Source organism: Hyperolius riggenbachi, chromosome 2 (genome assembly GCF_040937935.1).
Source record: "Hyperolius riggenbachi isolate aHypRig1 chromosome 2, aHypRig1.pri, whole genome shotgun sequence".
Lineage (NCBI taxonomy): Eukaryota > Metazoa > Chordata > Amphibia > Anura > Hyperoliidae > Hyperolius > Hyperolius riggenbachi.
Genome location: NC_090647.1, coordinates 75,974,209 through 75,987,588, shown reverse-complemented (window position 1 = coordinate 75,987,588; position 13,380 = coordinate 75,974,209). Strand labels below are relative to the sequence as shown.

Below are 13,380 nucleotides of genomic sequence, written 5' to 3'. Positions count from 1 at the left end.
TGAGGGGGGGGGGGGTGTTACTCAGTGACGGGGCACAGATCTATTTTTATGAAATAAGAATTTTTGTTTGCTTTGCTACAGTTGGATATTTCTTTTGAAGGACAAGTCCACAAAGTGTCAGTGGGTTGAGAATTAAATAGGAATAATGCAAGGCTGTGGAGTCGGAGCACTTACCATTCAAAAAAACTAGTTATTAGTGCTGCTGCAATAAAGCCGTCACCATATTTTGTCACCGTTTTTCTGCATCCAATATGCGTGTAGTGGAAACAGGCTCTTGCTCTAACAGCAGAGATGTTCTTTATTCGATATGATACCGGTGTACACCAAATACAGTACATATATCTGATTTCAAAATATGGTGACTGCTTTATTGCTTTTTCTGCATCCAATCTGCATGTAGTGGAAACGTACCCTAAAGTCCAATATGTAGTTGTCACTAGCAGGCATGTTTAACCTCCTGAGCGGTATGGACGAGCTCAGCTCGTCCATTACCGCCGGAGGGTGCCGCTCAGGCCCTGCTGGGCCGATTTTCGCCAAATTAAAAAGCAGCACACGCAGCCGGCACTTTGCCAGCCGCGTGTGCTGCCTGATCGCCGCCGCTCTGCGACGATCCGCTGCGAGCAGCGGCGAAAGAGGGTCCCCCCCAGCCGCCCGAGCCCTGCGCAGCCGGACCAATCAGTTCCGGCCAGTGCTAAGGGCTGGATCGGAGGGGGCTGACGTCTCTCCGCTCGTCGCCATGGCGACGAGAAAAGCAAAACAAGGAGGGCCGCTCATCGCGGCCCTTCTTGTTACTCCGGCGATCAGAAATATGCGGCAGGAGCGCCCTCTAGTGGGCTTTCATGCAGCCAACTTTCATGAAATAAATTTTTTTTTATAAAAAAAAAACCCTCCCGCAGCCGCCCTGGCGATCTTAATAGAACGCCGGGGAGGTTAAGGAGATGCAAATAATTCTACGTTGATGCAGGTTTATTCAAATTTATGCACTCCCTATGCTCATGAAATCAATTAATTTGATATGTTTAATTTGGGGGATATACAGTAGTACTATACTCTATATCTATATATATATATATATATATATATATATATATATATATATATATATATATATATATATATATATATATATATATATATATATGCACTCCCCACAGAGCTGTAGTGAATCCACTGAGAATTTTGGGCACGTTCTTACAGGCTCCTGATGATGGAAAGGCAACTCGCTGCCCTCCCAGGGGGCCTCCCTCCCTCCTTCCCTATACAGAGTCCTGATGAGAGTGTAAAAGAGAGGTTACTTACCCCGCTGTCTGCATTCCACTAATGAGATCTCCCTTCAGTCAGGGACACCACTGCTTTATACTGTATACCTCCATCTACCTAATGTTACCTATGATGGGTAAGGTAGAAATGACAGCTGGGCCAGCCAGCGCACTTGTGCGGTTCATGTAGGGCAACGTCTAGGATGCCCGAACATCTGTGCCTATCTGCTCCTGTGATAAAAATCCGGGCTTGCACAGAGTTGTCTGTCAGCACCACACCTGGTTCAGATCATGCATGCAGAATGTGTAAAAAAGGAAGAACCCCTTCGTTTTCCTGCAGAGTACCTGCACTTCACTCTTAGCTGTACCCACAGTGAGATTGCCTAGGGCCTGATGGATGTTCTTTGTTCCTGTCTGTACCTTCAAGTACTTTTTACTAAGCACTAGTTTTGATTTCTATTTAACTACAGCCTAAGTTTAGTTAAAATGCATCTCTCATGTACATAAAAACAGAGAGATACGCTAATGCTTAAAAGTTAAGCAGGCCATACACTGGCCCGTTTCGACAGCAGATTCGATCACTGGGATCGAATCTGCTGCCAATCGTTCACGCTACACGCCGAATTTCGATCCATTTCGTCCGATCCCGTCGATCGTGCCGTGCGGAAAATAACCGTCGATCGCCCGCGGGTAAAGAGCGCATCGCTAGCGGCGTTCGAGTGCCCGACGACCGACGCAATAGAGCCCGCATACATTACCTGCTCCGCCGGCGCGACTGCAGTCTCCCGGTCACCGCTGCTCCGTCTGCGCTCTGGTCTCCAGGTCCGGCATGCCTCACTTCTTCTAGCCCGGCAGGAAGTTTAAACAGTAGAGCGCCCTCTACTGTTTAAACTTCCTGCCGGGCTAGAAGAAGTGAGGCATGCCGGACCTGGAGACCAGAGCGCAGACGGAGCAGCGGTGACCGGGAGACTGCAGTCGCGCCGGCGGAGCAGGTAATGTATGCGGGCTGGGCGGGGGCAGCAGCAGCACCACCACCACAACAGATTGTGAACGGTTTCAGGCTGAAATCGGTTCACAATCTGTTTGCTGTAAAGGTAGCCATACGATCCCTCTCTGATCAGATTCGATCAGAGAGGGATCTATCTGTTGGTCGAATCTGATGGCAAATCGACCAGTGTATGGCCACCTTTAGTGTCCCAACACATTGGGATCTATTCATAAAAAATTTGCGGTAAAAAAAAAATCTTGGAGGGAAAACACCGCATTGGTATTTTAGACTTTTGTGTGCTAATTCATAAAAAAAGTTTACAGTTGCGATAAAAGGTCGGGGAATTCCCTCACTAAACTGGCAGTACTGGCTGAGTTGATACATTTTCTCTGTGCAGAGACAGTTACAATAAAGGAGGCAGTGCCAACTTCCCTTTTAGATGTGCATTTTTTTAAACTGCCTCTCCTTGCCCTGAATCTTCTCTGAATCTGTCTTAAGGCCCATACACACGTCGGATTTCCGCGAACGACGGGTCGTTTGAACCAGGGCTGTGGAGTCTGTACAAAAACCTTCCGACTCCGATTTCTGAAACTCCGACTCCGACTCTGGGTACTCAAAATTGCTCCGACTCCTCGACTCCGACTCCTTAGTCTAATACTTAACAGGGCTGTGGATTTTGTACAAAAATCAGCCGACTCCGACTCCTCAGTTTCTAAAACCACGACTCCAACTCCGACTCCGGTTGCCCAAAATTGCCCCGACTCCTCGTCTCCACAGCCCTGGTTTGAACGTCCCGTCGTTCGCCTGCTAAATCGGGCATGTGTACAGACTGTCGTTCGCTTGATAAGTGAGTTTGAGCGATCCGCCCGGCGGATCACTCAAACTCACCCTTATCAAGTGAACGACAGTCTGTACACACGCCCGATTTAGCGGGCGAACGACGGGACGTTCAAACGACCCGTCCGCAGGAAATCCGACGTGTGTATGGGCCTTTAGTCTTTCTAAACAATCTATTTAATTGACGCAGCTTAGAAGAACTTAAAGAAATGTTACAAATGCTGGCTTTCTGATGTGAAATTTATCTGAACACTGGTACCCAAGAGGTTAAAAAACACAGCCTGGGTATTCCGGAAAGCCTTTTTTGTACTATTATCACTCCTGCTGCCTGGGAGGTCTGTCTCCATTAACTTGGCTGTTATCTGCTGGCTTATTGCCTTTTCTAAACAGACTGTATTCTCTGTCCCAATTCCGCTTGCTCTAATCTTTATGAATTGACATGTAGTGACGTGTTGAGATAATCACTGCACAAGGCGGTAATTTCCTGCACTGCTCAGGAATGTCAGCTTTTCATGCGGAAACCGCTTTTATAAATTGACACTTTACTAAATGGTCAGTAAAGTCAGCTGTTTTGAGCATTACCGCATGCGGGAATGCTTTATGAATAGGTCATTGTCCAATAAGATTCACTGGAACTCCATATTAGCTGGTTTCCGGTTCATAGATCTGCCCCCTTGCAGAAAATGGCCCTGGCCTATCTATATCATATATAGAAAAGGTAGAGGCCTTTTTCTACAAGGTGGCAGGGCTACACGCTGGAATGTGGCTGATATGGTGCCACGGTGAATCTTTTATACAGACAACATGCTGAGGCATTCACATTGACATTGACAGGTCAGGATGGTTGACAGTAAAGTGTCAGCTTCCTGGCCAGGAATTTTTTGTTCTGAACAGCAGATGCCATCTTAATATAGCTTTAAAATTTCTAACGTTTGGCAGTGATGAGATTCCTTGTTACATACTTTCAATCAACAAGATTGTTATATGCAAATCAGAGGAATCTGAGTCTGTGGAATGCTAAACTGAGGATTTTGAGGAATTTTTTTACCAACTCCACAGCCCTAGCATATTTATAATTTAAAGCTTTTAAAAGGACACTGAGAGAGCGAGCTATATAGATGGACAATGGTTGTTTCCTGAACGGTTTAGGACTTAAAACCTTGAGTGACATTTTTTTTGGGGGGGGGGGGGGGGGGGGGGGGTGAGTGATTTACAGTGTACGGTTTCTGTGGGAAAGGCAGGAAGGTCCATGGGACGGTGCACAACTTATCCTCCAGCAGGAGGGAAAACGAGTGGAACCATGCACTAGGGGGTCGCTGTTGTTTAGTTTCAAAAAGTTTTTGTCAATGAACTACCTAACGGCCGTGCGCGTGCATCTCCTGCTTGAGGGGCAGAGCTCCACCCCGCCTTCAGCTGCTTGGGAGACTGTTAGATGGCAAAACCACCGTCTCTTCACTAAGTACAGTGCTGCGATCCTCAGCAACGCTTTACTGGGGACAGCCATGTGACACGACTGTCACCCTGTCACACAGGAGAGCGATCGGCTCTCATAGGCTGAAACCTAAAAATATAACAAATATTTATAAAAAAAAATTAAACACGGGGGGCGATCAGACCTCACCAACAGAGAACTCTGTTGGTGGGGGGGGGGAGGTGGGGGAATCACTTGTGCAGCCCTGCAGCTTGGCCTTAAAGCTGCAGTGGCCAATTTAGTGAAAATTGCCCTGGTCTTTATGGGGGTTTAACACTGCAGTCCTCAAGAGATTAATAAGAATAGAAGTATATTACAGCCATGTTCATCCCCAATTGGGGAGAGTTGTGAATGTATCTTACATAGTTATAGTTAAATGCTTTTACTATTCTCCCTCCGGGTTTCCGTTGATGGTAGAGAATGATGTAATTCGGCTGTCTGCTATGGCAGACGGCCGAATTAGTGTCTTAAAAGTAACTTCAGCTCAGTCTTCTGACGGCGCCGAAGTTACTGTGTGCCGCTGTAGCCGTAATTCCTATTTCAGTCTGTGATGGCTCCGGCTGTGCCCAAATCTCCTGCGCTGTATTCGTCGTGTTCTTGGAAGGAGAAATTATGATGTGGTACACAATGTAGTTGCTTAAAAAGATCCGACAGTAAAAATGTTCATTCACAATGTAACAGGATTACGATCTGTTTTTGTTGTGCAAGCTTTCCATGTGGCTCAATCTAAATATCTGCTCATTTTGTTTCAGGACACCTATGCCTGTTTTTGTTGAACCAATGGAGCAGTTTGATGATGAAGATGGTCTGCCAGAAAAATTTATGCAGAAGACTCAACAGTATTTAAAGTAAGTTTAGCGGAGACATGTCTTAAGATCTTTGCTTACATGGACTTGAGTTGTAATCTTACCTTAAAGAGAACCCGAGGTGGATTCTAAAAACGCTAATTGCACACAGAGGCTGGGTTTGCATATGCTGCCCAGCCTCTGTTGCTATACTAATCCCTCTGCGCTCTGCTTGTCTTTCCCCCCCACCCCCCCCCTCCCTCCCCCCATAAATCATACAAGCTGTCGACACGCCGCGTGTCGCAGCCGGCTGTTTATCTTTGCATCTGTCATTCTCGCCGCTCCCCTGCCTCTATAGCGCCGGTCCCCGCCCGCTTCCCTTCCCGCTGATTGGAAGGAAAGGGACGCAGGCGGGGACCGGAGCTATGGAGAAGGCGGGGGAGCGCCGAGAGTGACAGATGCAAAGATAAACAGCCTGCTGCGACACGCTGCGTGTCGACAGCTCTGTGTATGATTTATGGGGGTCAAGCAGGGGGGCCTGTGGGGGGATCGGTATAGCAACAGAGGCTGGGCAGTATATGCAGACCCAGCATCTGTGTGGGCAATTAGTGTTCTTAGAACCCACCTCGGGTTCTCTTGAAATAATGTACCCCTAGAATATTAGTAGAGGAACCTTTGTCAGCAGAATATGGGTGGGTAATTTTGACGGATGTCCAGAGATAGATTTTCTGGTATGTTGAGTATAAATGTATAATGGCAGGTCACTGGGTGGCGCAGCTTGCACCAGAAAATGGTGGCTGCTGCTGTCACTCACCTGAATCTATTTCACTCACCACTATCACCTGCTGCACCTCTTCCTGGTTTGTGACAGGCCACTCCCACTACATAATGCCTGGCCACTTGGGAAGGTTCATTAACCTCCTTGGCGGTAATCCTGAACTGAGTTCGGGGTAAGCCGCCGCGGAGGATTTCTCAGGCCCTGGTGGGCCGATTTGCATAATTTTTTTTTTTTTTACATGCAGCTAGCACTTTGCTAGCTGCGTGTACTACCTGATCGCCGCTAACCGCCGCGCTGTTCCCCCCCCTCCCAGACCCCTTGTGCAGCCTGGCCAATCACCGCCTGGCTATGCTAAGGGGTGGATCGGGACTCCCCCAGACGCCATGACATGGATGACATCATTCCGATCGTCGCCATGGCGACGGGGGAAGCCAAACGGGATTTCCTGTTTGCTCTGATCGCCGGAGGCGATCGGAAGGGGTGGGTGGATGCCGCTGCACAGCGGCTATCATGTAGCTAGCGCTAGGCTAGCTACATGATTTAATAAAAAAAAAGTGCTGTGCCGCCCCCCTGGCGATTTTATTGTAACGCGTGGGGGGGGGGGGGGGGGGGTTAAAAAAAATAGATATATTGGAAAAGTATTGGTTGTCAAAATTACAATAGCAAAAATATATCAGTACATTACCAGGCCCTCTGTGTTCTCCCCCAGAATTTTTTTTCAGCCGGGTGGCATAAAAAAATAGCCGGGTGGGGCAAGATGAGAGAATGCAGGGCCAGTGCTTCTGTGTGCAACTCTGCATATAGCATAGGAGTAGGTGAGCCGATGACAGCCGGTTGCTCATTAAAACTTGCCGGGTGGAGCACCCAACTAAAAGAGCCTGGGGAGAACACTGCCTCTGTTTCCCTCTCTCGCACTCTGTCCATTTTCTGGATTCAGCAGCCCCCATGCAATCCAAGTTTCCATGTTTTATACTATGCAGTGAACTTGTCCCCCTCTTAATTGCAAATGTAGCTTTGTCTGTCACCCAAATATGTTCAGTTCCTAGTTACAGACTGGCTTTCATTCTCTTATTTTTTTCACACTTTTGTCTTAAAGTGTATCTGAGGCGACGTGAGATAAACACTATGTACAGTGCAAAACAATTATAACCAGGCTGTTTTGCTTGCTTTATTTTGCTGCCTGAAAGAATTAATTATTTTTTTGGCATGAACGTGACCGTTTGTCTTGTTGGTATCTTGTAGGATATCTAGTAATCATCACTGATAAGCAAATCACAGCCATAAAAGTTTTCCTGGCAGAATACAACTTCTAAACTATTGACAGTTTTCTAACTCTGGGACACTTATTAGGCTGGCTCTGAGCAAATGCAACAAAACATTCAATCTAGTTTGTAAATGTTTAAAAAAGAAAACCACCCTTCCTCCTTTCGGGTTGGAGGAAGTGTGCTAGTGATGTGGAACGCAACGTGCGACACGATTGGAGCACTTTGGAACAGAAGGCAGCCTGGGTAAGTTAACCCTCCCTCACCCGCCCCAACAGGTGTTGTAATTAACTATTCAATTTCGAATAGCTACGAGTAGTTACCTACTTGGAAGAGCTTGCCTAGTGCTACTGTTAAAGTGCAAGTTGTTTTTATAACCTCTGTTCTTATGAAATTTAAATTCTGTCTTTCAGGGAGAGAGAGGAACCTCCGCGGTTTGCTCAGCCTGGAACCTTTGAGTTTGAGTACGCTTCCAGGTGGAAAGCACTATTTGAAATGGAGAAACAGCAGAAAGATCAGGTTGACAGAAATATCAGGGAAGCTAAAGAGAAGCTGGAGGCAGAGATGGAAGCTGCTCGTCATGAACATCAGCTCATGCTGATGAGGCAAGGTGAGAGAACACACACTCCGGGCTACATAGGTGGCTAGGGGTCAGGATAGGTGGATAAGTGAACAAGAATTGCAATGTATCTGTTTTGATGTTTATTGGCCACATTAGCAATGTAAATGTGTCTAGTGCACTGTTAAATCTGGTTATACAAATGTATTTTATACTATGTATTAAAGCCCAACTCCAGGTACAATTTATTTCCTAGTCCTACCTAGGCTGCTAGCAGCAATGCTTGTTTTTTTAGCTATATGTAGGAACAGATGTCAGATCATTTTTACCAATTTCAAACCCACATCTCTTGAAATTAACGTCATAACGAAATTAGCCCAACAAAGATTTTGGTGTTTTTTTTTTTTTAAGCCTGGAAGTGCTTGCTATATCCCGCTCACAGGGGGAGGGAGAGGGGGGGAAGGAGGCCAGGAAGCGCTGCGGAGGGGGGCTTTGAAGAGCCCACCGCAAGCGCAAGCAGCTGGTGGCGATCAGACACCCCCCCCCCCCAGCAGGACATCCCCCTAGTGGGGAAAAAAGGGGGGGGAAGTCTGATCGGCCTGGCTGCTATCTGATCGGTGCTGCAGGCTGGAGAGCCTACGCAGCACCGATCAGCAAAAAAACACGTGGTACAGAAGTGGTTGAAGGACAACTGTAATGAGATGGATATGAAGGATGCCATATTTCTTTTCTTTTAAACAATACCAGTTCCTGGAAGTCCTGCTGATCTATTTGGCTGCAGTTGTGTCTGAATAACACCAGAAACCAGCATGGAGCTAATCTTTTCAGTTCTGACAATGTCAGAAACACCTGATCTTGTGCATGCTTGTTCAGGGCCTATGGTTAAAAGTATTAGAGGCAGAGGCTGAACAGGATTGTCGGGCAACTGGTATTGCTTAAAAAGAAATAAATATGGCAGCCTCCTTATCCTTCTCGTTACAGTTGCCCTTTAAGGCCTATCCCTGAGGTTACGTTTTAAGAGTAATGCTGGTGTACATGGCCATTAAGCATTAAAACTACATCTTTAAAAATAAAAAAATGCCTTTTTTTGTTGCAGATCTTATGCGACGCCAAGAAGAGCTCCGACGGCTCGAAGAGCTCCGAAATCAAGAACTTCAAAAACGGAAGCAGTTTCAAATGAGGTAATTTTTTATTTTTTTTATTTATTTATTTATTTTAACAAAGTGGCAACATAGGAGAGGTTTGCTGAAATCCTTGACACTGATTTACTGGGGGTCTACATTAGCTCATATTGGCAAAGGCGTATAGGGATGGTCATTGATATACAAAATTGTTATCCATTTTCAAGCTGTTAATTTGCATACTTTTTCATAATCCTGCATCAACTCTGAATTATTTGCCTGCAATTAGTAAGGCACCTTGCTTTTTTTTTTTTTTTTTTCCCTTACTGTTGGGTCGTCCTCAAAACTGTATTCTGAGCACAGGAATAAAATATTTAGTCCCTAACTGGGTTGTGATGCATTGGGCAATTCAGTACAGGCTGGATGACATCCGTATACTTAACAATCCGAATGCGCTCCACACCGCACACTCATTATGCACACTGCCTGTGACACCCAATGGGCTCTATTCACAAAGCTTTTTCACCAGCTTTTCTCTGTTTTCACCTTATCTATGTTACATTTTAAGCTCCCAAAGAGCAAAAATATAGTGTTATTAAGGTATTAAAAGTAATACTGAAATTAAGTTAATCAGGAACAACTTACTTTGAGTGATAATTTTGCTTGTAAATGTGCTGAAAGGTGATTTTTATCAATTAGGTGATAAATAAGTCATTTATGAGAAGTTTTGCGAATAGAGCCCATTGACTTGCATTATTGCATGATCCACGCGGTTCATGTAGTAACTGCTGCATCCTTTGCGTCGGCATTGCAGCAATTTAGAGTCTTATATAAACTGTGCAAATTTCCGTAGACTTGCATGTCCCTTGCAGCGTTAGACACTTTAAGGATTAAGTTCCGGCACTGTTTTTATATGCGTTTTATGGAACACTTCGGTACGTTAAATTGCTTATGTGTGAAAAAGTTTAGGAAAAATGTTGGAAATGTGTGCATTGCTTATTGCAAATTTATCATATGCATTCAAAAGAAAATAGGCTGAACCAGGGCTTTAAGTGATGGATCTATAAATGTAAACACATCTGTACCTAAATCCGGGGATTTACTTTTGCAGTGTACCTGAAGGGAAAAAATGTGCCTCTTGGGGGTACTTAGCTCGGGATGAAGCCTCTGGATCCTAAACAGGATTGCCCCATCCTCCTCACCAGAGGGATCCAGTGCTGGCTCCTCCGAGATCCGCTTGTCGCTAGCGTGCGCAGGTGCAATAACAGCTTTCCCCTTGGGCTCTGGCGGATATAATGGAGCCCAATCTGTTCCGTACTACTGTGCAGGTGCAGACTCCTGTGCATTAGAACGCACCCGATTGGGCTTTGCTATTTCTGCCAGAGCCCCAGGAGAAAGCCGCTTATGCGCCTGCGTGCATCTGCGACAGTTATTTACTTTTGTGTGGGAGACTCGGCGCTGGATCAGGCTAGCTGAAGAGATCGGGGAAACCTCATTAGGATCCAGAGGCTTCCCCCTCCTGGGGTAAGTATCTGATTTTTATTTAAACTAAAAGTTTACTTTAATCATAAAAACAAGTTTGCTTTCTTAAAACAAAGTATGTGATAATTCAGGTTGGAGTGAGCTTGAGATGTCTCCGATGATGCTTCACTGCTGATATATGCAAATCAACCATTGTTGCCCTTAGAAGCTAAATACACCTCCAGATCCGCTGGAATGCAATGATGTGTCAGCTTGTTAATTCTACAGAGCCAAACTAATCCAACTTGCATACAGACTGTTTTGGACTTATTGATCCTCATCAGTGCATGGCATGGATTAATGTTAACAAGCTGACACATCGCATTCCAGCGGATCTGGAGGTGTGTTTAGCTTCTAAGGGCAACAATGGTTGATTTGCATATATCAGCAGTGATGCACTGGGAGACATCTCAAGCTCACTCCAACCTGAATTATCACATACTTTCTGTTTTAAAGAGAATCTGTATTGTTAAAATCGCACAAAAGTAAACATACCAGTGCGTTAGGGGACACCTCCTATTACCCTCTGTCACAATTTCGCCGCTCCTCGCCGCATTAAGTGGTTAAAAACAGTTTTTAAAAGTCGGTTTATAAACAAACAAAATGGCCACCAAAACAGGAAGTAGGTTGATGTACAGTATGTCCACACATAGAAAATACATCCATACATAATATGCAGGCTGTATACAGCCTTCCTTTTGAATCTCAAGAGATCATTTGTGTGTTTCTTTCCCCCATGCACTGAAGTTTCAGGCTGCTCTTTTCTTCCTGCAAACAGCTTTGGTTCAGTATGTGAAAGCCCAGCCAGCTCAGAGGACGATTTATCCAGCTTGTAAAAGATAAGAGAGAAGCTCCTCTAATCCTAAATAACACACAGGCAGTGTGCATAGAGGGGCCTGGAAGGGGGAGTTCATAGCAGAACCACAACACTGAAGAACTTGGCAGCCTTCCAGACACAGGCCGACAAGTCTGACAAGGGAAAGATACATTGATTTATTACAGAGACTGTGATAGTACAAAGCGCTGCAGTAAGCCAGAACACATTAGAATAGCTTTTGGAACTTGTAGGATGATAAAAAACAGGATGCAATTTTTGTTACGGAGTCTCTTTAAGAAAGCAGTTTTGTTTTCCATGCATTTTAGTAAGGGGGCTTTTAGGACCATTGTAGCCCCTCACACACTCCAATGAGTTCTGGGTCACCATGAGCTTGCTGGTTAGTCTTTAATCATGAAGAACCGTAACCATCTCTGATGCTTCATTTAGACATGAAGAAGAACATAGACGACGTGAAGAAGAAATGCTTCGTCAGCGTGAACAGGATGAACGTTATAAGTCGGCTTACATGGAAACGGTAAGTAACTATCAGTTTTAGCTGCCAGTTTGGAGGCAACTATTGCTGTGCTATTTGTGACCAAGGACGTTGAATCTCTCTTGGCTTTATTTTGGTTTTGACTGTATTGAAGAATCAGAACAACCCTTCTCTTGTCTGGTGTTTTGGAAATCTGTTGACAGCTTGTTTGTGTGAACCAGCCTCAGTGTAACATTTTACTGCTTATTTTTAATGATGTCAGAAGTAGGTGGAGTTATTGGAAAACAAAGTGTACTTTCCACCTTTTACTGCAAGAAACTATTTACCACGTTAAAGTCTTAACGTGTTGAGTTAACGCACTGTAAGCAGTGAGTTAACACAATGCAACATTTTTCAATGCGACAATAACGTCACACTGAATGGCTCATAGGATTAGCATTGCAGTGCCGTAAGCTGCGTTATAAGACTTTATAACGCAGCTTCGCAACGTGCCATTGTGAATGCGACCTGAACGTAATTGAAGGACCACTGTTGTAATCAATGTTGTACATTACTCCCAGAGTAAGAGGTGCTATACATTACTTTTTCTCCCGTTTATGTTGCTTTCACAGTAGGCATGAATAATATGACATGGGTGGACTAGGCCATTTCCTCATGAGGGACTCTTAAAGTTTTCTTTCTTTTCAAATGCCCTCCCTGAAAAGGACTAATACAAAGAGGCAGCCATACTTGTATTCACATGACTCTGGCAGTTTGAACAAATACCGTCCAGTAATTCTCGAGAATCTCTCTTGAGAATGTTTTATTTTTATTTTTTTTGTTAGCTGAATTGCCTGGCATTTTTAGTGGTATTTACCTCCTTTTCAGCTGGCTGTATACATTTGCAAGTTGGTATATTAAAGTAAACCTGGCCAATTGGTGTGCAGGCTGGTTATGAAAAAATACATCGGAAGTTGAGATGATTGGTCATTTTTAAAAAGCTAGGTATCTAAATAATTTTTTTACATTTTTGTAAAATTTCTATTGGCCTACTTGATTTTCTCATCAAAGTTCCCCTGCTGGTTCTTCGTGTAAGTGACCATAAGGGAATATAAGGAATCCGGCACATTTTCCTGTATCGTCTGAATCATAGTCCAGCATGAATCTATCTAGACCTGATCCGATCTGATCTGGGAGTAAATTAACCAGCAGTGCAATGTTATGCTTATTCAACTTGTGTTTAGTAGTGCCTTAAATGCATGCCTTACTGTATAAGGCAAAGAGAAACATAACATTGGCATGAATATATATATAATAATGCAAAAATAGTCTCTATACCAAGTGCTGTTATGACAGTTTCCACTGGGCATCTGCTTGTATACTGATCTTGTTTGGGCGCAGTATCTGCTGGTTTTGTTAGGCCACCGCGTCTTTCTCCTCCTTGGCATGTAGAATGGTGTCACGTGCGCACCATGCCAAATATCAAGTATGTGGACTTGCCACATTTGTG

The 13,380-nt window shown here is 44.7% G+C and overlaps 1 protein-coding gene across 1 annotated transcript in view; it reads left to right on the top strand.

The window, feature by feature from the left end:
* Window positions 1-13,380, top strand: part of PSPC1 (paraspeckle component 1) — a 50,185-nt gene that overhangs the window by 2,758 nt on the left and 34,047 nt on the right. The window contains exons 2-6 of the mRNA XM_068265887.1: window positions 82-116; window positions 5,308-5,403; window positions 7,794-7,990; window positions 9,036-9,120; window positions 11,846-11,933. Of these exons, the coding sequence (XP_068121988.1) occupies window positions 82-116; window positions 5,308-5,403; window positions 7,794-7,990; window positions 9,036-9,120; window positions 11,846-11,933 (501 nt within the window). The remainder of the gene's footprint in view (window positions 1-81; window positions 117-5,307; window positions 5,404-7,793; window positions 7,991-9,035; window positions 9,121-11,845; window positions 11,934-13,380) is intronic.